Source organism: Mirounga leonina, unplaced genomic scaffold (genome assembly GCF_011800145.1).
Source record: "Mirounga leonina isolate KUSES-001 unplaced genomic scaffold, KU_Mleo_1.0 Mir_82, whole genome shotgun sequence".
In the NCBI taxonomy this organism is placed as follows: Eukaryota; Metazoa; Chordata; class Mammalia; order Carnivora; family Phocidae; genus Mirounga; species Mirounga leonina.
Genome location: NW_023270825.1, coordinates 41220122 through 41247887, shown reverse-complemented (window position 1 = coordinate 41247887; position 27766 = coordinate 41220122). Strand labels below are relative to the sequence as shown.

Genomic DNA, 27766 nt, shown 5'->3' with positions numbered 1-27766 from the left:
TCTGGCAATGGAAAACACCACAGATAACTAAAAACCGAACTTGATGATCTCCGTATATTGGTCAGCTGGTGAAATCAGGCTGCCAGGGCCTTGTTAGGATCACTTCTTAGTCTGTGACATGACAACACAAACCAGCCTGGGCCATGAGAAAAAGCCATACGTGGGAGATGGCAGATTGGCAGCTTGCAGGCATGGCACAACCCACCAGCATGTTACCCAGCCCAGACGGTGTTTTCATTTTGTACATTTGGTTGCCACCAGGTAATATTTGGAGGATTTCATATAAATGGCTTTCAGCTTTTACTGAAAAAAATTTTCTTGTAGCAGTCCGATGCTGTACATAGAGTAGAATACTTGATAAACCCTGATGGAAATATTAATGGCTGCAAACCAATAAGAGAATGAGAAAGGTTCTATGTGGCCCAGCACCTAAAGAGACACTAATAATCAAGTTTCTGTTGCTGGCAAAGCAGCCACTAGAAAAAGATGTACAGAGAATACACATTAGGTCAGCCTAAGGCTCGGCGAGCACATTGCTCGTGACTTCATGAGTGCTAAGAAACGACTGTGTCCAAGGGCATTATCTTCTCTTTTGTCACTGGAATGGTGGGAGACATCCATTTACCAGGTAGCACAGGGGTGGGAAGCTGGCCAGCCCAGCTTTGGTCACAGTTTGGTCACACCAAACTCAGAATGAAAACCATGCTTCCCCCGATGTGTGGCAATAAATGTATCAGCTACTGGGAAGGTTCTTCTATGAAAACCAGGCTTTTTGACCTTCACGCCTGTCCCATTGACTAGAAGACACTAGGCCACAATGACAGATAAGGCTCTGGGTTTGAAAACAGAGCCTAAGCAGTAGTGAGAGTAAGAAGTGACATTGGCTTCCCTGGGCTTGCCGAGAAGGTGAGCAGGCAGGGACCATGTGCCCCGCTTTCCGCCATGGACTAATTTAATGACATGTTTCCACTTCAGTGTAAGGCCAAACCATTCCAGAGACTTTCTTTCATCTTGTCCTTCTCTCCCCTTTATCATCCTCACACTTTCAAACACACACACACATCCACACCCACACACACACCACCACCACCACCACCACCATACAGATGGAGAACAAAAGAGGTTTACAGAGAAAAAGATACTTGCCAGAATGGAAAACATTCTATTCCTCAACTCGGGTCTCCCAGTCAGCCCACCCAGACTCTTCCCGAACTCTGGTTAACATGCACCACAATTCAAATTTTAAATAATAATAACAATAGCTAACATTTACTGCACTAAGCATGTAATTATGGGCCATGTAGGTATATATCACTTTATTTAGAACTCTTCTTCTTCCTCTTCCTCCTCCTCCTCCTTTTTCTTTTAGTTTCAAGTTTTCATTTAAATTCTTGTTAGTTAACATACAGTGTAATATTAATTTCAGGTGTACAATATAGTGATTCATCACTTACATGTGATACCCAGAGCTCATCCCAACAAGTGCCCTCTTTAATCTCCATCACCGCTTTAACCATCCCCCTGCCCACCTCCCCTCCAGCAACGCTGTTTGTTCCGTATAGTAAGAGTCTGTTTCTCAGTTTGCCTCTCTCTCGCTTTTTCCCCTGTGTTCATCTGTTTTGTTTCTTAAATTCCACATATGTGTGAAATCATATGGTATTTGTCTTTCTTGGACTGACTTATTTTGCTTAGCGTAATACTTCTCTAGCTCCATCCATGTCCTGGCAAATGGCAAGATTTCATTCTTTTTGATGGCTGAGCAATATTCCACTGTGTATATGTACTACATCTTCTTTATCCATTCATCAGTCAGTGGACATTTGGGCTCTTTCCATAATTTGGCTGTTGTAGATAATGCTGCTATAAACATCAGGGTGCAGGTGCCCCTTCGAATCAGTGTTTTTGAATTCTTTAGGTAAATACCTAGTAGTGCAGGGGCTGGATCATAGGGTAGTTCAATTTTTAACTTTGTGAGGAACCTCCATACTGTTTTCCAGAGTGGCTGCACCAGTTTGCATTCCCACCAACAGTGTAGGAGGGCTCCCCTTTCTCTGCATCCTCGCCAACACCTGCTATTTCCTGTATTGTTAATTTTAGCCATTCTGACAGGTATGAGGTGATATCTCATTGTAGTTTTGATTTGTATTTCCCTGAAGATGAGTGATGTTGAGCATCTTTACATGTGTCTGTTAGACCTCTTCTTTTCATTCTCTTGACAAACCTATGAGCCAAGCACCATTCTATCTCAGTTTTAAGGTTGAGGAAACTGAAGCTCAGGAATGTTCAAGGTCATCCCAATATTAAGTGGCACAGCCAGGATTCAAAACTGATTTCTCTGATCCCATAATCTGAGTAAATATATTACACGGAATATACTAAACTGGTTTCCTCAGATATTGTCATGGAAAAGTCCTTAATTGCTGTACAGACCAAAAGGGAGGCACAAAGATGTCAACAATTTCCTCAACATCACAGTCTCTGCATGAGGAAATATGAAGAGAGACCCAGAACTTGAACTGGGGTATTCCCAGGGTTCTAAATAAGCAAATTCTGCCCGGTCTTGTTTTCCTCATTCAGCACAATATCATGCAAGCTTCACTCTAGGTAAGATTATAAATCAATGATGTTTGGGCTTCCAGGGCATGAGGGCAGCCTCCAGACTCTCGACAATGAAGAGCTGGGGGCCTCAGTCCCACAACCAACAAGGGAAGGAATTCTGCCAGCAACCTGAATGAGCTGGGAATGCCACTTGGTCGACACTTTGATTGCAGTGTTGGTAGGCACTGAGCAGAGGACCCAGTTAAGCCATGCCCACACTCCTGACCCACAAAAACTGTGAGATGGTAAATGTATCTTATTGTAGCCATTGAATTTGTAGTAATTTGTTACAGAGCAATAAAAATACCTGATAAACAATAAAATGGGGATGATGCCCCCCCCCCCAAATGCATGTCTAATTTTTTTTCAACTGATAGCAGTCACTTAGAGAAACCAGAAGCAGAAAAAAAGAAAGCTATCAAAGCAGTTTTTAAGTGTTTCATTCTGGAGGATCTAGTATGTGTGCGGCACTCAGCTTAGTGGACTTGGGGCTTCCTAGAGGATTCAAAGATGTGCCCAACATTGTCAGAGACTCCAAACAAGGAATTGTGATACATAAAGTTCTAGAAGAGCAGGGTGCTTGGAGAGCTCTGGGGCTAGAACCTCAGCTATGGGAGGAAGGCAGGAGGAAGGTTGGGCAAGAGCATTAGGTAGCGGTAACTTCGGATTTAGACCTTCCAGGGAGAGGATTGAGAGCACCTTACAAAGAAGTTTATTGTTATGCTGGGGAAGTAAAGAGGCCTAGTTCTGCTTTTCCTCGGTAAAGAAGAACAAGCAGATGTAGGGCTACTCTATGAAGCCTTCTTTAACTTCTATTGATTTATATTCAATATTTTCTAACCCCAAAAAGATCAAAAAGCTACAGAAGGTGCAGTAGACACTGTTGGTAACCCACTCATTCCTCTTATTGGCTCTGTGCTTCCATGCCGCAGCACCTGTGACGTCTGAGGTTTGCCCCTGAGCACTGGAACCACCTCGTCCATGCAGAGAGCTAGGAGTGTCTGGGAGGCCTACAGCCACTTCTACCCCAGGGCTCCCAGCTGGCAGCCAATAATATGATAGACCAGTGTGGAAGTACAACAGCCCAGTTTCTTTCCCATGAAGCAGGACAAACCCTAGAATAGTTAATACTCCAGAGCTCCTGAGAAAATCAGACATCACTTAAAACCACAACCTTTCTCTTTTTTGCCGCCATCCTGCTCTGCGTGGCTGACTGCTTCTCGCCATGTCTTCTCACAAGACTTTCAGAATCAAGCGATTCCTGGCCAAGAAACAAAAGCAGAATCGTCCCATTCCCCAGCGGATTCGGAAGAAAACTGGTAATAAGGCCAGGTACAACTCCAAGAGGAGGCACTGGAGAAGAACCAAGCTGGGTCTATAAGCCATCACACATCATGAGATGACACACTTAATTGGCACACATATTTAATTAAGCTGCATGAAGATCACATGTTCTATCATTCTGTAAACATCCTTCCTACCTGGCCATAGACTTGTCTTATCGTGGAAATGAGTTTTCTCTGTGACTATGCCTCTGCACCAGTAGGTTGGTTCAGTAATAAATGTGAGACCTTTTGGCTCTAAAAAAAAAAAAAAAATCCTTTCTTGATTTCTTCTCCACTCCCCAGCCTGCTCCCCTTGCTGGGGATGCTCCTCCAGGAGCATTTCCCTAATAAATCTCTTACACTCAAATCCTTAGCTCAGGACCTGCCTCAAGGAGAACACAAATTAAGAGAAATAGAAACATCCCATGGCTCTAGACATGTGGTATTTGGCTGCATTTTGTAGCTCATTGATCTAATTTGACCAGAGAATATATCTAGAACATTCTCTGAAAAGGGTGAGTCACGGCATCATGCCCATCCACCAAGGTCACATACTTCTTCCTAAGTGCTCCATTATCTGATGCCCAATCCTAAGGTCCAACACTTCTTATTACCACCTTGCAGCTGCTGCCAAGCTCAGCCAAGCCACTATGGACAAAGATCCTGCACACGATCTACTTGACCTGGACAGGGGACAATGTGGCCGAGTCTGACACCCACATTTAAAAGTGAAAATTTTTTTTAAAAAAGGTGAAAAATCAAGAATTATAAGTGATCTCAAGAAAAACTATAATAGGAACAGTGACCTTAGCTCTCTAACCCAAAACTTGTGCCATGACAACATACACTATGACCCATACTCTCTCTAATGGTTTATTATGCAAGAAAAATTCAGGTCCCTGGAATTTTTCCCTACTAAGTACACAAAGATATGCTATTGGCCCCTGTGAAACATGTGAAATCAGGACAATATTAACACTATGAATATATAATTGTAAAATCCCTCTCCTAAAAAGTGAAACCCTTCCCTGTATCATATATTGCTTTCATTTATGCTTAAAATCTACTTAAGAGAACTTGCCATAGGGCTTTTTAGAGTTGGAAACCAAAGAGAAAAGATAAATGAATAACATATGTCCTTACTTGGATCCTTATCCAGCATGGTAAAGAATGTCTAGAAGGTAAGTTTTACTCTTTTCACTTAGATTTGAAACAACATAGTTGTGTTAGGACAGAAAAGTAGGCCACCAACAAAAGCTGGATCCCTTCACATGAAACAGAGTCTTTTAACCACACCATCGCCTCCCACCAAGTGGTTTTCACAATTTCACAGAGCTATTTTAAAATTTTCTTTAAGGAAAACAGAAATTAAAATTTCCCTAAAACAATCCTTTAAGGAAAGGCAACAAAGGGGGCTTCTGGGTGGCTTAATCATTAAGCGTCTGCCTTCTGCTCAGGTCGTGATCCTGGGGTCCTGGGATTGGGCCCTGCATCAGGCTCCTTGCTCAGCGGGAAGCCTGCTTCTCCCTCTCCCACTCCCCCTGCTTGTGTTCCTGCTCTCTCTCTCTCTGTCAAATAAAATAAATTAAAAAAAAAAGGGAAAGGCAACAAATTATTTCAAATTTGAGTCACCAATCTATTGCATGAACATCATTTAATCTTCATATATTACTTTCAATATATCACTTTGTTTTATAAGACAAACCACTTAAGAAACATGAACAACAGAACTGGGAAGTTTCAGAGGATTATAGTGACAGCCAAGTAAAACAGGAGTGAAGCTCAGTGTGTCTGTAATGATGCAACATGCATAGCGAACAGTGTACCCCCAGCGTTAGGAGTGGTGATGAGCACAGTTTATGGAATCGGGAAGTTGCAAGTTTTATTTCCAGCTGTGGAGCTGAGTGACTTTGAGTGAGTTACCTCACCTCAGTGAGCCTCATTTTCTGGATCTGTAACATGGGGCTAATAATATCTTTCATGGGGTCAGGCTGTGGATTAAAGGTGATATGTGTATGTAACAAGATGGAGAAATATTATTGACCAGGATTCCAGGATATCTGAGGAAGGCAGACTGGTCTGATAAGCCTGCCCTCCCTACTCCACCCTCACTTTCAAGAGGAATAGTTGAAGGGCGAGGCACTTCTCAAAGAAATGTCTACTATGAAGAGGGTCCAAAGTAAGGACTGAAGGCTGGGCAGGGTTGGGGGGAGCGTTAGAAACACTTTTTGAGGAAAACATAGGAGCATATCTCCATGGCTTAGAGTAGTCAAAGATTTCTTAGAGATGTCACAGAAAATAGGCATAAATAAAAAATTAGTATTAGACTTCATCAAAATTAAGAACTTCTGCTCATTAAAGGATACCATTAAGAACATTAGTAGGCAAACCATAGGCTAGGAGAAACATCCCACAAATGACTGATATCAGTGAAGCAATAAATGGCTCAGTAAACAACCTCCCAAAATGGGCAAAAAATTTGGACACTTTATAAAAGAAGATCTATACATGGCCAACTAACCCCCACACATGTAGTCAACATGATTAGTAATCACAGAAACGCAAATTAAAACCACAGTGAGATACCACCAAAACAGCCACCAGAATAACTGAAATGAAAAAGACTGACAACCCCAAATGTTAACAGTAATACAGAAATTGAACCTCATACATATTGGGATGATCTAAAATGGCACAATCCTTTTGGGAAAAGGTTTGGCAGTTTTCAAAATAGAACTAAATATATGCCTGCCTTATGGCCTAGCAATTTTACTCTATGGTATATACCAAAATGAAAACATTTATTCATAAAAAGACTTGTACAAGAATTTTCATATCACTTTTATTCATTATAGCTGAAGAACCTGGGCATAGTCCAGGAGAATGGAGAAATAAACTGTGGAACAATGGAATACTACTCAGAAATCAAAGGAAAAGAATTACTTCTTTTAGTAAGATAAATGCAACAATGTAGGCGAAGTTCAAAAACATTCCGAGACAAAGAAGCTTGACCACACACTGTATGTTAAGAATTGTGAAGGGTTAGAGACTTTACCCTATTAGGGAGCCAACCAGTTAGCCCGTCACCTTTTCACGGATGCCAGTAGAAGACACAGGGCTCCTGGGTCAGTGACAAATCTATAGCAACAGCCAGAGCATCAGCATTTTCCTGCAAAGGTTCCCAAGCCCAGTTCCCACGGGGTGACATGAGGAGCCAGGGGAGAGCTGCATACACAGTGGAGACCCTGAGCTTGGCAAAGCTGCATCCTTTATAGTGGGCAATGGGTATGACCGCTCTCTGCTCACGAGGCAGACATGATCTTTGCATTCCAAAGCCACCTGCTAAACAAATATCCTTGAAAAGAGTCCAGGACAAAGGCCATCAGTGCTCTGGTAGCAAGGTGTGCAGACATGTGAGTCATCTGTGAATAGAGCTGTATCCCAACACTGTATAATACCACTTACATGAAATTCTATAGGAGGTAAGTCATTTATGGCAGAAAAAAATTAAAACTGTTTTTCTCTGGTGGTGGGGAGGTGGGGGTAGGTCATGCAGCGAACTTTCTGGGTAGTGGTTAGGCTCTATATCTTCATAGGGCTTTTGGTTCTATAGGTGTATGCATTTGTCAAAACTCAGTGAAAGCACTCTTAAGATTTGTGTGTTTCATTGGATATAAATTTTATATCAAAAGAAAAAACTGCAAACAAATACTGAACTTCAATTCATGATATGCATGCCAAGGTGCTTGGAGGGGATACATACTATCTGCAATTTACTCTGTAAAACATTAAAAATAAGCTAGATGAACAGATCGATAAAGAGATGAATAGATGGAAAGCTATGCATAAAGTACAGTACAATGTTAATGGGGAACCCAGCTGGTGCTCTTACAGATGTTTGCTGTAAAATGCTTTCAACTGTACTGTTTGTTTGAAAACATTTAAAATTAAAATGTTGAAGAAAAAATGAAAGTCTAATAAAAGAATAAAGAGAAAACATGGATAACCATGAGGAGATGGCCTTTCTAAATTAAACAACAAAGGAAATCCATAACAGGAAAAAATTGATAAAGATGACTACATTATAATTTCTTAAATTCACACATAGGCTAAATGCACTTTCACCCCCCACACACATACAAAGTCAAGTGGTGCAAATGAAGAGTTCTCACAAGTTGAAAAGAAAAAAAGACTAATACCAATAGAAAAATAAGCAAGGGTCATGAACAGGCAACTCAGAAAAACTGGATGCAAAAGTTAACAAACAAAATGTGCAGAATTATTAGTAATCAGAGATGCAAACTAAAACATCAGTAAGATGCCGTTTTTTGCCTATTTGATTGGCAAAGAATTTTTAAATGATCATACCCTATGTTGGTGTGGATATGAGGCTGATTAACTGGCCAGCTTGACTCTCAACTCCTCCACTTAACAAGCTGAATGACCCTGGTCTGGGTACCTAACCTTTCTGTGTCTCCGTGTCCTCATCTATAATAAGGGGAAAATAGTATTATCTATTAAGTTAATATACTACATTTCAACAGGGTATCTGGGCATAAGAATATGGCAATAGTCCAAAAGAAAAACCAACCGGAAACAAAACAAACAAAACTCAGTATGTAGATTTTTGGGATGGTCAGAGCACAGAACTCATAGGATCCAAATCATGAACTCAATCACCATGAGAGAGACTCTGTTCTATGATGAAAAAAAAAAACCTCAAGTATATTTCAAATAAATATATGGCTACCTCATTTTTTGAGGAGCTTAAATGTAAAACTGTTGCATTAATATTTTTCCCAGAGGTAAAACATATACTTAAGCTAGCAGAAGGTCATGCGCATCTTAAAGAAACCTTCACAAAGTCACATTTGAATTTTTTCCTTTCACAAACAAGACAGAAGAAAAATCATCAAAATTATTTCCGCAGAAGACTTTTCCATCATGGTGGCGAGTTAAGAAAATACAATAAAATAGAAGGAAAAGACACTTATAAAACCTGGATTTTTTAAATGTTAGTAACATCTCAGACCTGGAGTGACTGTGGGGCCATTGCCAGGATCACCTCCTCCCCCGTCACCACAGAGGCTCTGGGCATTGTCAGTGCCTGGGTCTGGGAGGCCATTTCTGCCTCCCTATCTCAGGGCTGGATACAGACCTGCCTGGGGAACCCAAGCAGTGGCTCCCAGTTAGACACACAGACATCTCTCTTCCCTGACAAATGTCTGGGCTTCATTCAACTACACTTTCCCTTTTTTCTACATCTTAGTGACCTAATTTTCTGTCACTTGACTTTTAAAACTAGTCCACTTCAGTTTAAAAATGTCAGTCTAATACTTTCAGCCCCCTCCCCTGTCATAGACTGGACTAGACAGGCCTTCATGCAGAGGCTAGAGGGCCATGCCTGCCTCAAAGATTCCTCCTCTCCCACCCACCAGCATCTGATAGTACCCATGTGAACCAGAGACGAGAGCCAATTCCCACCATCAACCAGTCACCCCTCCGTGAGATTTTTTTTTTTTTTCCCAGAGAGAGGGAGAGAGAATCCCAAGCAGATCCATGCCCAGCACGGAGCCTAAGGTGGGGCTCGATCTCACAGACCTGAGATCATGACCTGAGTCAAAATCAAGAGTTGGAGGTTCAACTGACTGAGCATCCCCAGGCACCCCCTCTCTGTGAGATTTTTTACCCCATCTGTTCACCTCCTACCCCAACCCCAGCTGGAGCTGGGTTTGGTTGGGGGTGATTTCCTTGGGGAGAGGGTGTTCATTTTCCCTCTAGGTCGCCGCATCAGAGAGGACCTGTGTCTCCCTATAGCTCCTTCTCTCCATTATTTCTGGTACTCCTGCAGGAGCCATAGGAATCATAGCATCTCCCTTCCACAGCTCCCAGAGCCTTGGAGAGCTGCAGGGATGGGGGGGGGGTTGGCCCTGTCTCCTTCCTACACCCCACACTGCTGTGTGGGCAGGCTGTTCTGTGTGCCTCTCTGGAGCAGCGTGGGCCCCTGGGCTCATGCTCACACCCCCAGCCCTCCTGGTCCTCAGTGGCTCCTGGAAAGCTCTTCCCAGCCGCTGTCCTGTGGATACACAAAGATGGATGGGTCTGTGGGTTGAGTATGAAACCACATGGAAAAGAGAACATTCCCTCTGTCCTCTCTCACAGGGGTCTCTTCAGGGTTAGAAGGTTTGTGGGCAGATTCTGAAGCTCCTTAGTTAGCTGTGGAGGGGAGGGTTAGAGAAGGGGGAGATGTCCAGCCCCAGTGGTGGGTGGCTCATGGGATACTTAACAACTTTTATTGTGAGCTTTAAGACTCAACGGTAAATCAGGACAATGCAAAAATTCCCACTTGATATTACATGTGCATGTATATTTCTTCTTTAAGTTTTATTTAAATTCCAGTTAGGTAACATACAGTGTAATATTAGTTTCACGTATACAATTTAGTGATTCAATGCTTACATGCATTGCCAAGGCTCATCACAAGTGCCCTCCTTAATCCCCATCACCTATTTACCCATCCACCCCATCCTCCTCCCCTCTGGTCACCATCAGTTCTCTATAGCCAAGAGTCTATTTCTTGGTTAGCCTTGCTCTCTCTCTCTCTCTTTTTTCCCCTGTGCTCATCTCTTTTGTTTCTTAAATTCCACATATGAGTGAAATTATATGGTATTTGTCTTTCTCTGGACGACTTCCTTACACCATACATGTGCATGTGTATTTCTCCCAGAAATGTGGATTAAAAAATATAAATGAATCAATATGCATTATCTATGTAAGAAGAAGCAGATTTTCAAAATGCTATGAAAGAGGTGGGTTAGTTCTATATTTATTGCATGTAAGGGTAAGTAGTAGTATTATTAACTCTGAGCAAAGATAAAGACATTGGACAGATCTTTAGGCCCCTAGGGGGTCTCTGGTGGCATCCATTGCTGGATTTGTCCTATCCAGCTGATTAGAAAGCCAGAGTCATATGGGAAATCAAGTACAGGTGTGTATGGCCTTAGAGAAAGGTTAGGGCTTTCACTTGACCTGACCACCAGAGAGTATATCCAAATTGATTTTGGTGACTAATGGGATTGGAAGAAGAGAGCAGAAAATGCCCTTTAGTTAGAAACAAACAATTATAGAAATCTTCGGCTTGGGGCATCATTGGGAAATGGGTGATTTTTCTCAAGTATTACTTTTTTCAGTACTAAAGATCATTTGATTTAAAAAAAATTTTTTTTTAAGTAAACTCTACCCCCAACTTAGACTCAAACTCACGACTCCAAGATCCAAAGTCACATGTTCTACTGACTGAGCCAGTCTGGTGCCCCTGATTTTTTATTTTACTTGGACTATATCCATCCAAAGCATTCATATACTTCTTTATGTTCCTAAACACAGTATACTAATCACACTCTCCTTAACTATTCAAGGTCATTGTTACAAATGCCAGTTGGTGTTCTAGGATATAATACAATAACATACTCAAAAGCGAAGGATGTGAGCTGACTCTCTGCCCCATATACTGAACAATCCCCAAATTCACTGCTTTTTAAATTATTTGTTTGTTAGAGACTTTTCTGAAATTTTCCTTACGATCACTCAAATGGCCCTTCTCCCTGCCACATACAGTCCATTAGAAGTTCTTATAATCTGATGCTCCTGGTCTTTGGGTTTGGAAACTAGATAACCATGTTCATTTGAACTGCATGAAAATCAAGAGTAAATTAGGTTCAAGAATGGTTCTGAGCAGGTCTCGAGGAAACAAAGCGCATTATCTTCACTGCATGTGACATCGAGCTTTGCTGCTCAGGAACTGTTTATGGTTAGTTCTTTCTTCTTGGCTATGTTCAGATGGGTGAGGTTACCAGATAGTTTATTTGAGCTCCAAATAAGTAATGTTGAACCATCATTTCTAAACCAGGCATTATTAGGAGGCATTAATTCTCATATCACTGGGTCATTATGTCAATTAAAAAATCTATCAAGAAGTGAAAATAGTCACTGCATTTTTGAAAATGCTTTAATGTTACCAAGGAGTCAGTTACTTACTAACCTGGCCCATATCTTGAAATTAATTCCTAAAGCTATTTATACTATGCAGGCTCTTCCTGGAGTCACACTTTAAAGGATGCTATTTCCAGCATGAGCTCAGTTGTTCAGGGCAGTATCCTGGGGTTTTCAGTTCAAAAAATCAAATTAGTACAGCTGGGCCGATTACCAAAAGCCATTAGAAGACTCCAGTTGCCTTTTTAACAGCTCCCTACTCTCCTGCACTCTTCCTGCCTCAGAACAGGGATGTTCAGTGTGTGAGCCTTTTTTCTGAATTGCTTTTGGCACAGGCTGCAGGCAGGCAAGCATGCAGTCAGAAGCTCAGCCAGAATCAAAGTTACACGACAATGCTGATCTCGGCTCCAAAAGGCAAAAGGAGAGTTCCATCTTGGCACAAGTCCCTCTACTCTGACCCATGTCAAGGATATTCACTTATTTTTCAAGGCTTTTGATAACCTCATATCAATGTTAAAATGTGGTTCCCAAGATAATAAAAAAAATGATCACTAAAGTTTTTACCAACTGTATTTTCAGATTTATTAAGAATAGTTTTCTGGGGCACCTGGGTGGCTCCGTCGTTAAGCATCTGCCTTCGGCTCAGGTCATGATCCCAGGGTCCTGGGATCGAGCCCCACATCGGGCTCCCTGCTCGGCGGGAAGCCTGCTTCTCCCTCTCCCACCCCCCCTGCTTGTGTTCCCTCTCTTGCTGTGTCTCTCTCTGTCAAATAAATAAATAAAATCTTATAAACAAAAAAAAAGAATTGCTTTCTGTCCATCTTTGTTATTGATTGAATTATGTTGAAGTCCTAACCCCCAATATCACAGAATGTGACTATTTAAAGGTAGGGTGTTCAAAAGGGTAATGAAGTTAAAATGAGGTTATTAGGGTGGGCCTTGATCCAATATGACTGGTGCTATTGTAAGAAGAGATGAGGACAAAGAGACACAGAAGGAGGACTATGTGAAGACACAGGGAGAAGACTTCCATTTACAAGTCAAGCATAGAGACCTCAGAAGGAACCAGCCCTGTTGACATGCCGATCTTGGACTTTCAGCCTTCAGAACTTTGAGAAAGTAAATTTCTGTTATTTAAGCCAGCCAGTGTTTGTTAGGGCAGTCCTAACAAACTAATCCAAGGTTTCAGTGGCTAACACTCCACATCATAAACAAAAGAGGTACAAGCAATTTCATAACCATATATGGCAGCAATGACGCTAGGGACAGTATTTGAGTTATAATTTAAGAGTACCTTTTTGCTTGAACTGGACCAGTTTATTTTTTCTAGGTATAATTGACATAACATTATATTACTTTCAGGTGTACAACATAATGGTTCTATATTTGTGTGTGTGTATGTATATACATCTATATATTTTAGTAAATATAGTGAAATGATCATCACAGTAAGTCTAGTTAACATCTATCACCACACATAGTTACAAAGATATTTTGTTTCTGTGATGAGAACTTGTTTTTATCCATGTTGTAGCATATATCAGTACTTCATTCCTTTTCATAGCTGAATATTTCCTTGTGTAGATCGATCACATTTTGATTATCCATGAGTTGATGGACATTTGCCTTGTTTTTGTTTGTTTGTTTGTTTTACTGTTAGGAACAGTGCTGCTACAAGCTACATGATTTATTTGTGAATATACCTTTTCATTTATCTTAGGTATATACCTAGGACTGGAGTTGCTAGGTCATAAGGTAACTATGTTTAACCTTTTGAGGCTGTTTTCTCGGCTTCTGGGCTGTTTTCGAAAGCAGCTGTATCATTTGACATTTCTACCAATAATGTATGAGGGTTCCAATTTCTCCACATCCTCACCAAACTTGTTACAGTCCATCTTTTTTTTTTTTTAATTTTAGTTGGTTAACATGCTGTGTAATATTGGTTTCTGGAGTAGAAGTCAATGATTCATCACTTATATACAACACCCAGTGCCCATCTGTGATGAGTACTTTTTAAAATCTACTTTCTTAGCAATTTTCAAATATGCAATACAGTATTATTAACTGTAGTCACAGTTGTATATTACAACCCCAGGACTTTATTTTATAGCTGGAAGTTTGCGCTTTTTGACAACCTTCACTCATTTCACCCACCTCCCCAACCTGGACTGTTTCCATATTTTGACTGTTCCATATTTTAGCTTTTGTAAATAATGCTGCTATGAACATGGGGGTGCAGATATCTCTTTGAGTTGTTTTTGTTTTCTTCCAATAAACACCCAGAAGTAGAATTGCTCGATCATACGGGAGTTCTATTTTTAATTTTTTGAGGAACCTCCATACCGTTTTCCATAGTGACTGCACCAATTTACATTTCCACCAATAGTGCATTCCCTTTTCTCCACAATCTCACCAACACTTGTCATTTCTTGTCCCTTTTTAGTAATAACCATTCTAACAGGTGTGCAGTGATATCTCATTGTGGTTTTCATTTGCATTTCCCTGAGTATTAGTGATGTTGGGCATTTTTTCATTTGAGCATTTCATTATTGGCCATCTGTATGTCTTCTTTGGAAAAATGTCTATTCTGTTCTTCTGCCCATTTTTTTTTTTTTATTTGACAGAGAGAGAGATAGCGAGAGCAGGAACACAGGCAGGGGGAGTGGGAGAGGGAGAAGCAGGCTTCCCTCGGAGCAGGGAGCCCGATGTGGGACTCGATCCTGGGACTCCAGGATCATGACCTGAGCCGAAGGCAGACGCTTAACGACTGAGCCACCCAGGCGCCCCTAAACGAATTTTTTTTTTAAAGATTTTATTTATTTATTTGAGACAGAGAGAATGAGAGAGAGCACATGAGAGGGGGGAGGGTCAGAGGGAGAAGCAGACGCCCTGCCGAGCAGGGAGCCCGATGCGGGACTCGATCCCGGGACTCCGGGATCATGACCTGAGCCGAAGGCAGACGCTTAACGACTGAGCCACCCAGGCGCCCATGGCAGGTGCTACTTTTCAATACCTTGTGTGTTCTCTCCTTTCCTGGCCTTCACTTAGTCACCAGGAGTTAATCAGCTATTAGTGATAGAGTCCTTCTTTACTTGCAAAAAGAAAAAAATTCATCAACATGCTAAAATGTAATTTCTGAAGAACATAAACAAGAGAACACCAGTTTGAGAAAAAATATATTTCCAGCAATATATTTAGACTGAAGCAGCTGTGCATTCAGATTAAAATTGTAGAGACAGATGATTAATCGTCACACTGCAAGTCTGTGGAATCGTCCATATGAACCTGCTCCTACATAGGGGTGGTTCTCAACTCCAGGTGAGTTTCCTGAGGAATGTTTAAAAATTTTTGACAGATCTCATTGACAGAGATTCTGAGTGAACTGGGACTATTGATTGGTATTTCAAAAATATATCAGGAATTTGAAAGAGAGGTTATTAATGAGGGAAAGAGACAGAGAAAAACTGAGAGACAGAGATATGAGAGACTGAAAGATGGAGGGGGAAAACAGGCATTCGTTTATTTTTTGTTCCTAACTACTATGCAGGACCCAGTGTTTCCTTTGCAAGCAAAATGTGGAATAAATTAGGTTTGATTGCAGCTAAGAGCGTCATATTAAGACCTTAGAAAAACAACTCAAATTGTTGCAGTGCAGAATGGATGTTATCTTTAACTGTAGCATCACCCTGAGACAGCTTTATAAATTACAGGGTACATTGGGTTATTTTGATGAGATTATGGGTTCTTTATATTGCTTACTCAGACAGTGATAATAACAATACAACCATGTGTGTTTGTAGTTTCTATTTGAAAAGCCCGTAAAGACGACCAGGATGGAATTAATGATGATTGCCTCTCCGAGGTGTGTTTTCTTTATAATGAGTTTAGTAACACCCCTTAATCTGAGCAACCATATTTAGTTGTGAAGGTGAGCAAGATCCCATCTAGTTGTAACCAATGGTCTATTATCTACCTGCAGCCTTGTTATCCCTGCTGTTCTTCCTCCTGGGTAATCATTCGTTGATCTTGTTGAGGTCCTCAAGTAACAAATACTTGAAAATTCAAGCAGGATGATGAGTTATTACAAAGGACTCCTCACTATTTACCATTGTAAACTAATTTAATTTTATTCATTTTTGAATCTAAGAGAAAACCAGAAAAACCTAATTAAAATAGTGCTGTGGGAATACGATGTTTAGTGCCAGGGAAAATAACCAAACATAGGGAAGTCAGCTGAAATAATACCAAAGTTACTGTAGACATTATTTGTTAGTCAACTGCAATAAAGAATATTTTCATAAAGATATTAAATGAAAACACAGCATAAGATAACCATTGTTTTTCTGTGTCTCCTCTTTCTTCATCTGAACAGCTTATAAGTGTTTCAAACTCACCATGCTTCAAGATGAACTAATTTCCTCTCTCTAGTACCTTCGCACTTCCAAATTCTTGACCCCAATTAACAACATCATCCTCCAATCCAATCAGAAGCCTCTACATCATGATCAACGGCTCACTATCACACTCTCTCTTTCTCTCTCATCCCCAATTCACTTCTCCATCCAGCCAGTTCTACTTCCTAATTTTTCTGGAGTCCATCCCATAACTCTTCAGGCCACTATCACTAGCTTACTTCAGGTCTAGATCATGACTGCCCTGGAGAACTGCATGTATCTCCTAATGGAATGCTAAGCCACCTCAAATACTTTTAGGAATGAGGCCATTATTAAAACAACAACAAATACAATAATAACAACAACAAAACTCCCTGTGCCTGGTCTTACTTCCCTGCCCCTATCCCCTAAGCCTTTTCCATAACATTTCCAGAGGTATCTTTTGAAAATAAAAGTTGTATATATTATTCCATCACATAAGACCTTTTGATGCTTTAAAGGTATGGCTCAAATTTCTTAGCATTCTAACCACTCATCCCTGCCCACACTGGGTGATTCCATTTACTTCTCAAACAAGCCAAGCTCTCTTTCACTTCTAGATCTTTGTATACTCCCTCTCTCTAGAATATCCTTTAGCCCTCCCTCTCTATAGTCCTAGACTTCCTTTCTACCTCAACTTTGAAGCCTAAAATCAAATGTTAAAACCTGGCCAAGCCAGCATCTTCTGGAATGAGTTAGTTGCTCCCTTCTGTCATCCTAACACTGTACAAATCCTCATTGTAAGTTGGTCATTGGGTAATAACTATTGAGCACCTACTGTGCAAGATGCTAGGACCACAGTAGCAAATAAGAAAGGTAAGGTCCATGTTCTCATGTAACTAATATTTTAGTGGGGAAAGACAGATCATAAATAAACAAAAAGAGCAGTATCTAGAGTGATGTAGGGACAGAAATCCAACTGGGACAGATTGAGGAGAGAACAGGAATGAGAAAGTGCAGTCAACTTAGCACACTTTGGGGTTTTTGTTTCCATGTCTTCCTTGTCCTCTACACTGTGACCCACAAAAGAGCAATGACATCTTATTTATTGATGTAAATGAGGGCACAGCACAATGTCTGGCTTGTAGTAAGCAATCAATAAATACTGGATTTAAAAAAGAAAGAACAAATGAAGAAAGCAAAGAAGAAAGAGAATAAAAAGATGAAACCTCATATTCAATTTCTGACACAACAGCTTTTGGGTATCATACCAAACAGAAAGCAGAAAGACAAAATGCTAAAGGTAGCAGATCATATACTTTAAATATGATGGACCGATACCTGACTTTTTTTCATTTGTTGAGGGTCAAAGGGAACTGCAGTCCACAGCCAGGATGGGAGTTCAAGGATAGTAAAGGATCTTATTGATGTCATGGAGTCAGATCCAGAACTGACTATTGACATGCTATTGACATGCTATAATACTGGGGTCTGAATAATCAACAAAGAAACTGAAGCTTGTACTGGCTATGTAAATGTAATATCAATTGTAGTCATTTGTGTGAATTTTTAAATTTCCCTGAGGCAAACACAGAAACACAAATCCTACATGATCTCACTTATATGTAGAATCTAAAATAGTTGAACTATAGAGGCACAGAGTAAAATCATAATTTCCAGGGATTGGGGGGCGGTGGGAGAAGTGAGCAGATGTTGGTCAAAAGATATGAAATTTCATTTATGCAAGATGAGTAAGTTCTGGAGATCTAACGTACAGTATAGTGACTATAGTTAACAATACTGTATTGTATACTTGGAGGTTGCTAAGAGCGGTGATCTTAAATGTTCTCATCAAACACAAATGGTAACTATGTGAGGTGATGGATGTGTTAATGAACCTTATTGTGATAATCATTTTGCAACATATACATGTATCAAATCACCATGTGTACACCTCAATTACATATTACATGTCAATTATATCTCAATAAAGCTGGAAAAAATAAAAATAAATTTTAAATAAAAAGAAGATGGTTGGAAAAAAGGATATTCTAGAGTGAAAAAGTTCAGATGTGGGACACTATGGTGTATGTCCAGGAAATCAAGAGTACAGTCTGACAGAAAAGTAAAATATGGAAAGATGTAAATTTGGAGCAAAGACTGGAAGAGTGGACTGAGATGAGATCATGATGGCCAAGTGAAAGTTTATATTTTGTCCACTTCCTTATCAATTTCCAGAAAAGGTCCAACTGGAATTCTCTATATTGTGTCCAATAGGTTTTCTTACTCCCAATGAAAGCCCCTAGTACAAGAAAGTTCCAACATGGAAGGATTCTTAAGGGGAAGCTCATATACAGTAAATCCATTTATTTTTTACTAAATAACTGCCATCTAGCCATTTAGACTCAACATCAAATTGTAGATTTGTAGAACCACTTTAAAATTCTCATATATTAATTGCTTATATTTGGTTGCTTATCGATTTTTAATTTATAACCACTTTACCTTCCAAAAAAGATTTTGAGACAGCTTCTCACTTATGTTTGGAAAATAAGGTTTGTCTGTCAATAATCCATTTTGGTTTTCCACTTACTCTGACCAATTTCCCTGCTCTGAGGCGTTAAAGTACATTCACTTCCTATTCAAGACTCTTCCTGTAGAGAGGGATCAGAGTTTCTCTTTGTTCATACTTGAACACCTGGAAGGAGATACAATCTAACCGTAAAACCTTCACTTATAACCCAAAAGGCTGAGTAACTGGCCTGTAGTAGACCGCAGTTGCTTTTTCCTTATTGTCTGGGCTCATATCTCCACCTCCAGGTGGAGCCAGTGTTCTAGGAAGTCCTGGGAAATGCAGACACGTCTCCACTGAGATAAATGCTGCCACATTTTTTTCTCAATATGGGAAGGCTTTATGCCCGCTCTGTAGAGTTGGTTAGAATCCGAGCATGGACCAGATAAATGTCTTTTCCCAAGATCTTTAAATCTGATGTATTTATAACACTTTGATCCAGAGTTAAACTTCAGAAATAAAAGAATTTCATCCAGCACAATTGCTTCTTTTTTTAAAATTTTTAAAAAAATTGTAGACTATAACATAGATTTAGAAAAGCACAACAAACTAAAGATGCAAAACTCCATAACGTATAACAAAGTAAACACCATATAATCACTTCCCAGGTCAAGAAATAGAGTACTGGGAACACCCGAGAAGCCCCTTCACATCCTATCCCAGCATTATGTTCTCCCTCCAGAGAGAACCACATTCTTGGTTTTCTTCATAGTTTGGCTGCCTAAGTGTGCATCTCTAAATTCTATTGCTTAGTTTTGCCTCATTGTTTTTTGAACTTTATATAAACATAATATAGCATTTTTATGTTCCTTGCTTCTTTCATTCTGTGTGATGTTTGTGAGATTCATACATTTCGTGAAGCTGTAGTGTATTCATTTTCACCACAGTAGTCCATTGTGTGAATTTACCACAGCAATTATCCATTTTAGTGTTAATAAACATTTAGTTTTTTTCTCATTTGGAACTATTAAAAATAATGTTGGGAGTTGATAGGAATTGCATAGAATCTATCAGTTATTTTGGCAAAAGTTGACATCTTTACACTAGGAGTCTTCCAATCTATAAACATAGTATTTTTTTTTATTTATTAAAGTTTTATTTAATTTCTATATTTTATTCAATCATATTTTATAGTTTTCTATAGAGAAGATACATTTATTCTTAGGTATTTGATTTTTTTTAACTATTGTGAGTTTTTTTTTTTTTCTGCTTATTGCTAACAAATAGAATTGCAATTACTTAATTGTATATTTGTAACATGGTGGCACTGATAAACCCTCATATTAATTTATCATGTGGAAATAATAACAAAGATTTTATTTCTTCCTTTCCAATCTTTATATCTTTATTGCTTTTTTTTTTTTTCTCATTGCACTGGCTAGGATCTCCAGTAAGAAGCCGAATAGAAGTGGCAATAGAGACATCCTTTCTGGTTCTCAATTATCAGGATAGAGAGAAAGCTTTAAACATTTTATTATTTCTATGATATCTGTTGTAGGTTTTTTGTGTACAATATTTAGCAGATTATAAAACTTTATTTTCCTATTTTCAGAAGTAGTTGGTTTTTTAAAAATCATGAATGGAGGGGTGCCTGGGTGGTTCAGTCAGTTAAGCGTCTGCCTTCAGCTCAGGTCATGATCCCGGGGTCCTGGGATTGAATCCCGCATCGGGCTCTCTCCCTCTACCTGCTGCTCCCCTTGCTTGTGCTTTCTCTCTGTCAAATAAATAAATAAAATATTTTTAAAAAAATAAATGAAATCATGAATGGATATTGAATTTTATCAAATAAACTAAATTGGTAGTCAAAAGACTTCTCTAACTACTTCTATATTTGCAAAAAATGTAAGACCTTGAAAATTTTATTGGTGAGCTTTACCAAACCTTTAAAATTAAGCATCTGGCTCCTGATTTCCATTCAGGTCATGATCTCAGGGTCGTGAGATCAAGCCCAGCATCAGGTTCTGCACTGAGTGTGGAGCCTGCTTAAGATTCTCTCTCTCCCTCTCCTTCTGCCCCACCCCCTCATGTGCAAGTGTGCGAGCTTGCTCTCTCTAAAAAATAAAAAAGGATCCTTTAGTCCTGGGATCAAGCCTGCAACCACCCAGCTCTGTGCTCAGTGGGGAGTCTACTTAAGGATTTCTCTCCCTCTCCCTCTGCCCTCCCCCTGCTTATGAGCTCTCTCTCTCTCTCAAATAAATAAATGAATCTCTAAAATGGATAACCTAACATTTTATGAGGATTGTGCAGCTAATCAAGAATAATTTATTTTTAATATCCCATCATACTCTCCTGTTGACCTGAGCCGAAGGCAGATGCTTAACCAACTGAGCCACCCAGTGCCCCAATCAAGGATAATTTGTGTAAACTAATCAAGAATGTGAGAAAAGTATATCCCAATAGTACTTTTATTTACTTTTTCCAGCTTTATTGAAGTATAACTGATGAATCAAAATTGTATATAAAGTGTACAACTTGATATTTTGATATATTATACATTGTGAAATGATCACCAAAATCAAGCTAATTAACATCCATCACTTCACAGAGTTACCTTTTTTTGTGTGGTGAGAACATTTTAGACACCTTTTTAGCAGCTTTCAGTATACAGGATGGTATTGTTAACTATAGTGCTGTTGAATGAAGTTGGCTAGTATAATAGGGATATTGGCCTATAGTTTTCTTGTGGTGTCTTTGGCTTTGGTATCAAGGGTGATGCTGGCTCATGAAATAAGTTGGGAAGTGTTCCTTCTTATATTTTTTGAAAGAGTCTAAGAATTTGTATTATTCTTTAAATGTTTGGTAGAATTCCCCCATGAAGACTTCTGGTCCTGGGCTTTCTTTGTTGACAGGTTTTTGATTACTGGTTTATCTCCTTATTTATTATCGGTCTATTCAGGCTTTCTATTTCTTCTTGATTCCATTGTGTTGTGTTTTTCTAGGAATTTATCCATTTCTTCTAGGTTATCCAAATTGTTGACACATAATTTGTTGACACATAGTTGTCCATAATAGTCTCATATATTTTTTTAATTTTTAAGGCATTCATTGTAATGTCTCCTCTTTAATTTCTGATTTTGAGTATTCTCAATTTTTTTTTCTTAGTCTGGTAAAGAATTCGTTGATTTTGTTTATCTTTGTAAAACATCTAACTCTTAGTCTTCTTTCCTTTTTTTCTTACGGTGGGAGGGGCAGGGGGGGAATCCCAAGCAGACTGAGCCAAAATCAAGAGTTGGATGCTTAACTGCCTGAGCCACCCAGCCACCCCAAGGCTTCTTGATTCAATTTATTTCTGCTCTAATTTTTATTATTTCCCTCTTTCTGCTAACTTTGCGCTTAGTTTGTTTTATTTTTCTCATTCCTTGAGGTGTAAAATAGATTTCAGATCTTTTTTATTTTTTAAAGATATTTATTTTTTAATGTAGACATTTATTGCTATAAACTTCCCTCTTTTGCTGCATCCCATAAGTTTTGGTATGATGTGTTTTTGTTTTCATTTGTTTTGAAATAGTTTTTAAATTCCCTTTTGATTTCCTCTTTCGTTCAATGATTGTTCAAGAGTGTATCATTTAGTTTCCACATATTTGTGAATTTTCCCATTTTCTCACTGCTATTGATTTTTAGTTTGATTTCATTGTGATCAAAAAAGATACGTGGAATTATTTCTGTCTTATTAAATTTGTTAAGATTGTTTTGTGACCTAATATGTGGTGTATCTCAGAGAATATCTCATGTACACTTGAGAAGAATGTGTATTCTCCTCCTGTTGGGTTCAAAGTTCTGTATATGTCTATTAGGTTCATCTATTCTATAGGGTTGTTCAGGTCTGATGTTTCTTCATTGATTTTCTGTGCAGATGGTCTACCCACTATTAAAAGTGGGGTAGTGTAGTCTCCTACCATTATTGTACTGCTATCTATTTTTTCCTTTAGATCTTTCAATATTTGTTTTATGTATTTAGGTAATTCTGATATTTGGTGTGTATCTATTTATAATTCCTATATCTCCCTGTTGAATTGACTCTTTTATCATTATATAATGACATTTTTTCTTACATAAAGTCTATTTTGTCTGATGTAAGTATAGACACCCCTGGTTTCTTTTGGTTGTCATTTTCATGGACTATCTTTTTCCATCCCTTCACTTTCAGCCTGTGTCCTTAAATTTAAAATAAATCATTTATAGACAATATATCATGGAATCTTGTTTACTTCTCCATTCATTCACTCTATGCCTTTTGATTGGGGAGTTTTACCCATTTACACTTAAAGTAATTATTGATGGGTGAAGACTTACCTATTGCCACTTTATTATTTTCTGTTTTACAGGTGTTTTGTTCCTCTCTTCCTCTCTTTCTGTCTTCCTTTCTCATTTGATGAGCTCTTGTACTGATTTGCTTTGGTTCTTTCCTCTTTATCTCACCCAATTATCACTTTATTTTTTCCCCCATCCAATTATTATTTTAAAACATGCATATAAAAGTTTTAAATTTATCTAGAAAATTTAATCAAAGAATTTAATATATACTTATATATAATATATAAGATTATATATAATATAATATATGTAATAACAATGATCTCAATAGACACAAAATTATTCATTAAAATTAATTGCTCATTTGTAATAATTTTTAAAAATTCTTAGCCAACAAAGAACAAAAGGAACTTCCTTAACTCTATACGGGTATATATGGAAAACTACCAATTACCAGCTTAATCGTGAAACTTTCAAAATATTTCCATTAAAGTCAGGAATGAAGGATAGTGTCTATCATTCTTACTCCTTAACACTATACTGTTGGTCCTATTCAAAGAAATAAGATAAGGAAAATTAATGAGAAGAATAAGAATTGGAAAGGAAGAAACAAAATGTCCTTATTTGTAAGTGTCACAGAATATCCCAAAGAATCCACAAACAATTAAAATTAATGAGAATTCAGCAAAGTTTCTGGTTACAAGGTTAAAGTATAAAACTCTATACCAATCTGACACAATAAAAATATAGAACAATTTCATGACCCTCTAAAATTTTTTGTGCCCATTTTGTAGTAAACTCCCACCTCTGACCCTTAGTTCCTGGAAACCACTGATTTGCTTTCTGTCCCTATAATTTTTTATCTTTCTCAAAAGTCATAAAAATGAACTCACATAATATTTAGCCATTTGAATCTGGCTTCTTTCACTTAGCATAAAGTATATGAAACTCACGCATGTTGTTGCATGAGTTACTAGTTCATTTATTTTTATTGCTAAGTAGCATTTCACTGTATAATGTTTCCAGTTTTTTACAATTCTGAATAAAGCTGCCATAAACATTCATGTACAAGATTTGGAGTTAACGTAAGGTTTCACATTTTGGGGGCAAATTTAGAGGGGTGAGATAGCTGCCAAACTATTTTCAAACTTGACTGCATCATTTTGTATTCTTATCAGCAACATATGAGAATTCCAGTTGCTCCACATCCTCATCAGCAATTGGTATTATCAGTTGTGTGTGGGTTTTTTTTTTCCTTATTTTAGCTATTGTAAATAGGTTTATAGTGGCATCTCAATGTCATTTTAATTTATATTTCCCTAATGGCTAATGATGTTGGTTTGTAGTCTTCTTGTAATGTCAGAATAATGCTGGCTTTACAGAATGAATTGGAAAGTGTTCCTCTCTCTTTTATTTTCTGGAAAAAAGTGTGTAGAATTGGTATTATTTATTCATTAAATAATTAGTAGATTTCACCAGTGAAGCCATCTGGGCCTAGGAAGTTTTCAACTATGAATTCAATTCCTTTAATATATATATAAAACAATTCACATTTTCTATTTTTCCTCTGTGAGCTCTGATAGTTTATGTCTTTCCAGGAATTTGTCCATTTCATCTAATCAAATTTATGGGCATAAGCCTGTTTGTGATATCCTCTTATTATCTGTTTAATGTCTCAAGGATCTAAAGCAATGTCTCCTTTTCCATTCCTGATATTGAAAATTTGTGTCTTCTCTTTTCTTGGTCAGTCTGGCCAGAGGTTTATCAGTTTTAAATCTTTGGTTTCATTGATTTCCTCTACTGTTTTACTGTTTTCAATTTCATTTCTTATTTTTATTATTACCTTTTAATAGTTGCTTTGGGTTTAATTTGCTCTCTCTCTCTCTCTCTCTCTTTTTTTTTTTTTAGGTTTCTTAAGGTGGAAATTTAGATCATTGATTTGAGACCTTTATTATTTTCTAATATAAGTAATAACATAAATTCCCCTCTAAGTTACAGATTCACCCCACAATTTTTTAAAGACTTTATTTATTTGAGAGAGAGAGAGAGCATGTGCACACGTGAGAGAGGGAGAGCGAGAGAGAACATGGGGGAGAGGAGCAGAGGGAGAACCAGACTCCCCACTGAGCAAGGAGCCCCACATGGTGCTCTGATCCAATCCCAGGACCCTGGCGCCCCCAGGCGCCCCCATCCCACAAATTTTTATATATCGTTTTTATTTTCATTTAATTCAATATTTCTAATTTCCCCTGTGACTTTTTCCTTGACCCATCTATCATTTAGAAGTGTGTTGTTTAATTCCAAATATTTAGGAATTTTCAAATACATTTCTGTTAATTTCAAGTTTAATTCATTTATGTTCAAAGAATATAGTTAGGATGATTTCAATTTTTTAAAAATTTGTTAAGGTTTCTTTAATGTCCTGAATATGGTCATTATAGAACATTTAGAAAATTCCTCTAAGCAAAAGCAACATTGAAAAAAAAAAACATTGCCCAGAGAAAGTTAACAGTTCGATATGTATTTTTCAATTTCTTTCATTATACTCTCATATGTATATACACACATATATGTATATATACACATGTATGTGTATGTGTGTATATATATAAACACACACATTTACAAATGTAGAATCATGCCATACAGATACTTGGTAATCTACTTTATCTATGTAAAGCAGCATAATCAGTGGTTGAGACTTGAGCTCTTAAGCCACACTGGTTGGGTCCAAATCCAGGTTTCACCATTTACTTGCTATGTGACCTTTGGCAAGGTCCTTAAATTCTCTGCGCCTTAGTTCTCTACATGTAAAATGGGGGTAATGATAATAGCATTTACCTCATAGGAATGAAAAGAATTATTTGCATTAATATAAACAAACTACTTAGAATAGCACCTGGCACCTTGTTAGCATTACATAAGTGCTTGCTATTTTCTCTCATTGTTTTCCCTGCCATGGTTCCGGTGGAAGGATGCACCACAGTTTATTTAGCTCATACCCTGGTAACAGGCATTTGGATGATTATTTCCTTCCTTAGGATGAATTTACAGAAGTGCAATTGCATTTTGAAGAATGGGCATATCTTTAAAAAGTTTCTGATGCTTTTGCACAAGTCCCAGAGAAGTTTGGGGGTTTGTTCAATTCATTTAACAACCCACCATTATGTAACAAAGTGCACAAATGGGTCAGAAATTATTCCAAAATTTTCCAAGAGAATTTTTTTGAGGTTTGAAGAGATAATAGTACTAGAAGACACCTTCATGGGTTGAGTTTCACAGAGCTACTCAGAGAAAGGATTTCATTCCAGGACCTCAGCGCATGACCATGTTACTTCTACAGATGAATCCCAGAAGGATGACAACAGATGCCAATCAAAAATACAAAGGAGAGGAGCACCTGGGTGGCTCAGTCGTTAAGCGTCTGCCTTCGGCTGGGGTCATGATCCCGGGGTCCTGGGATCGAGCCCTGCATCGGGCTCCCTGCTTGGCAGGAAGCCTGCTTCTCCCTCTCCCACTCCCCCTGCTTGTGTTCCTGCCCTTGCGATCTCTCTCTCTGTGTCAAATAAATAAATAAAATCTTTAAAAAAAAAAAAATACAAAGGAGATTGTGCTGCTCCACTGAACAGTTTTTAAAACTGTATTAATTAAAGCTGGAAAATCAATGAATTGATTAAGCAAAATTGTCCTTCAGATATTTATTGCTCTTAAGTAAGATATAACTCCATCTTCTGAGGATATAGATCACAAAGACCCTTTTTGAAGGAAAATGTTTAATGGCATATAGAGTGCCTAGAAATATAAATTTCTCTGTTTTCCTCTCTATTTTATATCTATAATGAATTGGAAAGTGCTCCCTTCTCTTCTGTACATATATAAATATGTAAAAATAGGGATGTTGTTTCTAGCCATGAGTGCTTAGCTTTCTGATGAAAAAGTTCCATTGATTCAAAGAACAAAAATGGAGGATTTGAGGAGAATTTCTTTCTTTTTTTTAGCACTGAAATCCTAAATGACAGTGTTTAGGGAGGTACAGAAAGTGGCAGGAAGAAGTCCTCAAAAGTTTATCCAAACATTTTCCCCCATTAAACCCCATTTCCCAACATGAATAGCAAATGTTCAAGAAAATTCTGGGCAGCAAATAAATACAAAACCAAACCCAAGGATCTCATAATCTCAGCTAGAAAAGCGTGACTCATGGAACCCAGTGTAGGCATTCTCACATATTTTACCAAGCCTTAAAGGTAAACAGCGTGAGCCATTCTTCTCACAAATCAAGACTTGCCATAGGATAAACTTCATTGTACTAAGAGAGAGATCACTCCAGGGAAGCCATCTTCCCTCAAGAAAACTATAGCAGAACAAAAAGGCAGCCCCATTTGGGGGAAAGAATTGAAAAAATTCCATTTTCTCCATCCGACTGATGGAGAACAAGCTGATCAACTTTAAGGACAAATAGACCCAGAGAACCAGAAAACTGAGGTTCACTGAATTTTATTCACTAAGAAAGCTCTTTTTAAAATGAATTACAAGGGGCGCCTGGGTGGCTCAGTTGTTAAGCGTCTGCCTTCGGCTCAGGTCATGATCCCAGGGTCCTGGGATCGAGCCCCGCATCGAGCCCCGCATCGAGCCCCGCATCGAGCCCCGCATCG

General features: G+C 38.5%; 2 protein-coding genes across 2 annotated transcripts in view; one reads left to right on the top strand and one right to left on the bottom strand.

The window, feature by feature from the left end:
- The window catches only part of SLC35F4 (solute carrier family 35 member F4), a 229448-nt gene that overhangs the window by 79735 nt on the left and 121947 nt on the right, over positions 1–27766 (bottom strand). The gene's annotated exons all lie outside the window — the stretch shown is intronic.
- Positions 3780–4064, top strand: LOC118002073 (60S ribosomal protein L39-like). Its single transcript, XM_034992332.1, has one exon. The coding sequence runs from the start codon at positions 3824–3826 to the stop codon at positions 3977–3979; it is 156 nt and encodes a 51-aa protein (XP_034848223.1). The 5' UTR covers positions 3780–3823; the 3' UTR covers positions 3980–4064.

What these genes read in the sequence shown, in the direction of transcription:
- LOC118002073 (XM_034992332.1), top strand. Translation starts at nt 3,824, where the DNA reads ATGTCTTCTCACAAGACTTTCAGAATCAAGCGATTCCTGGCCAAGAAA.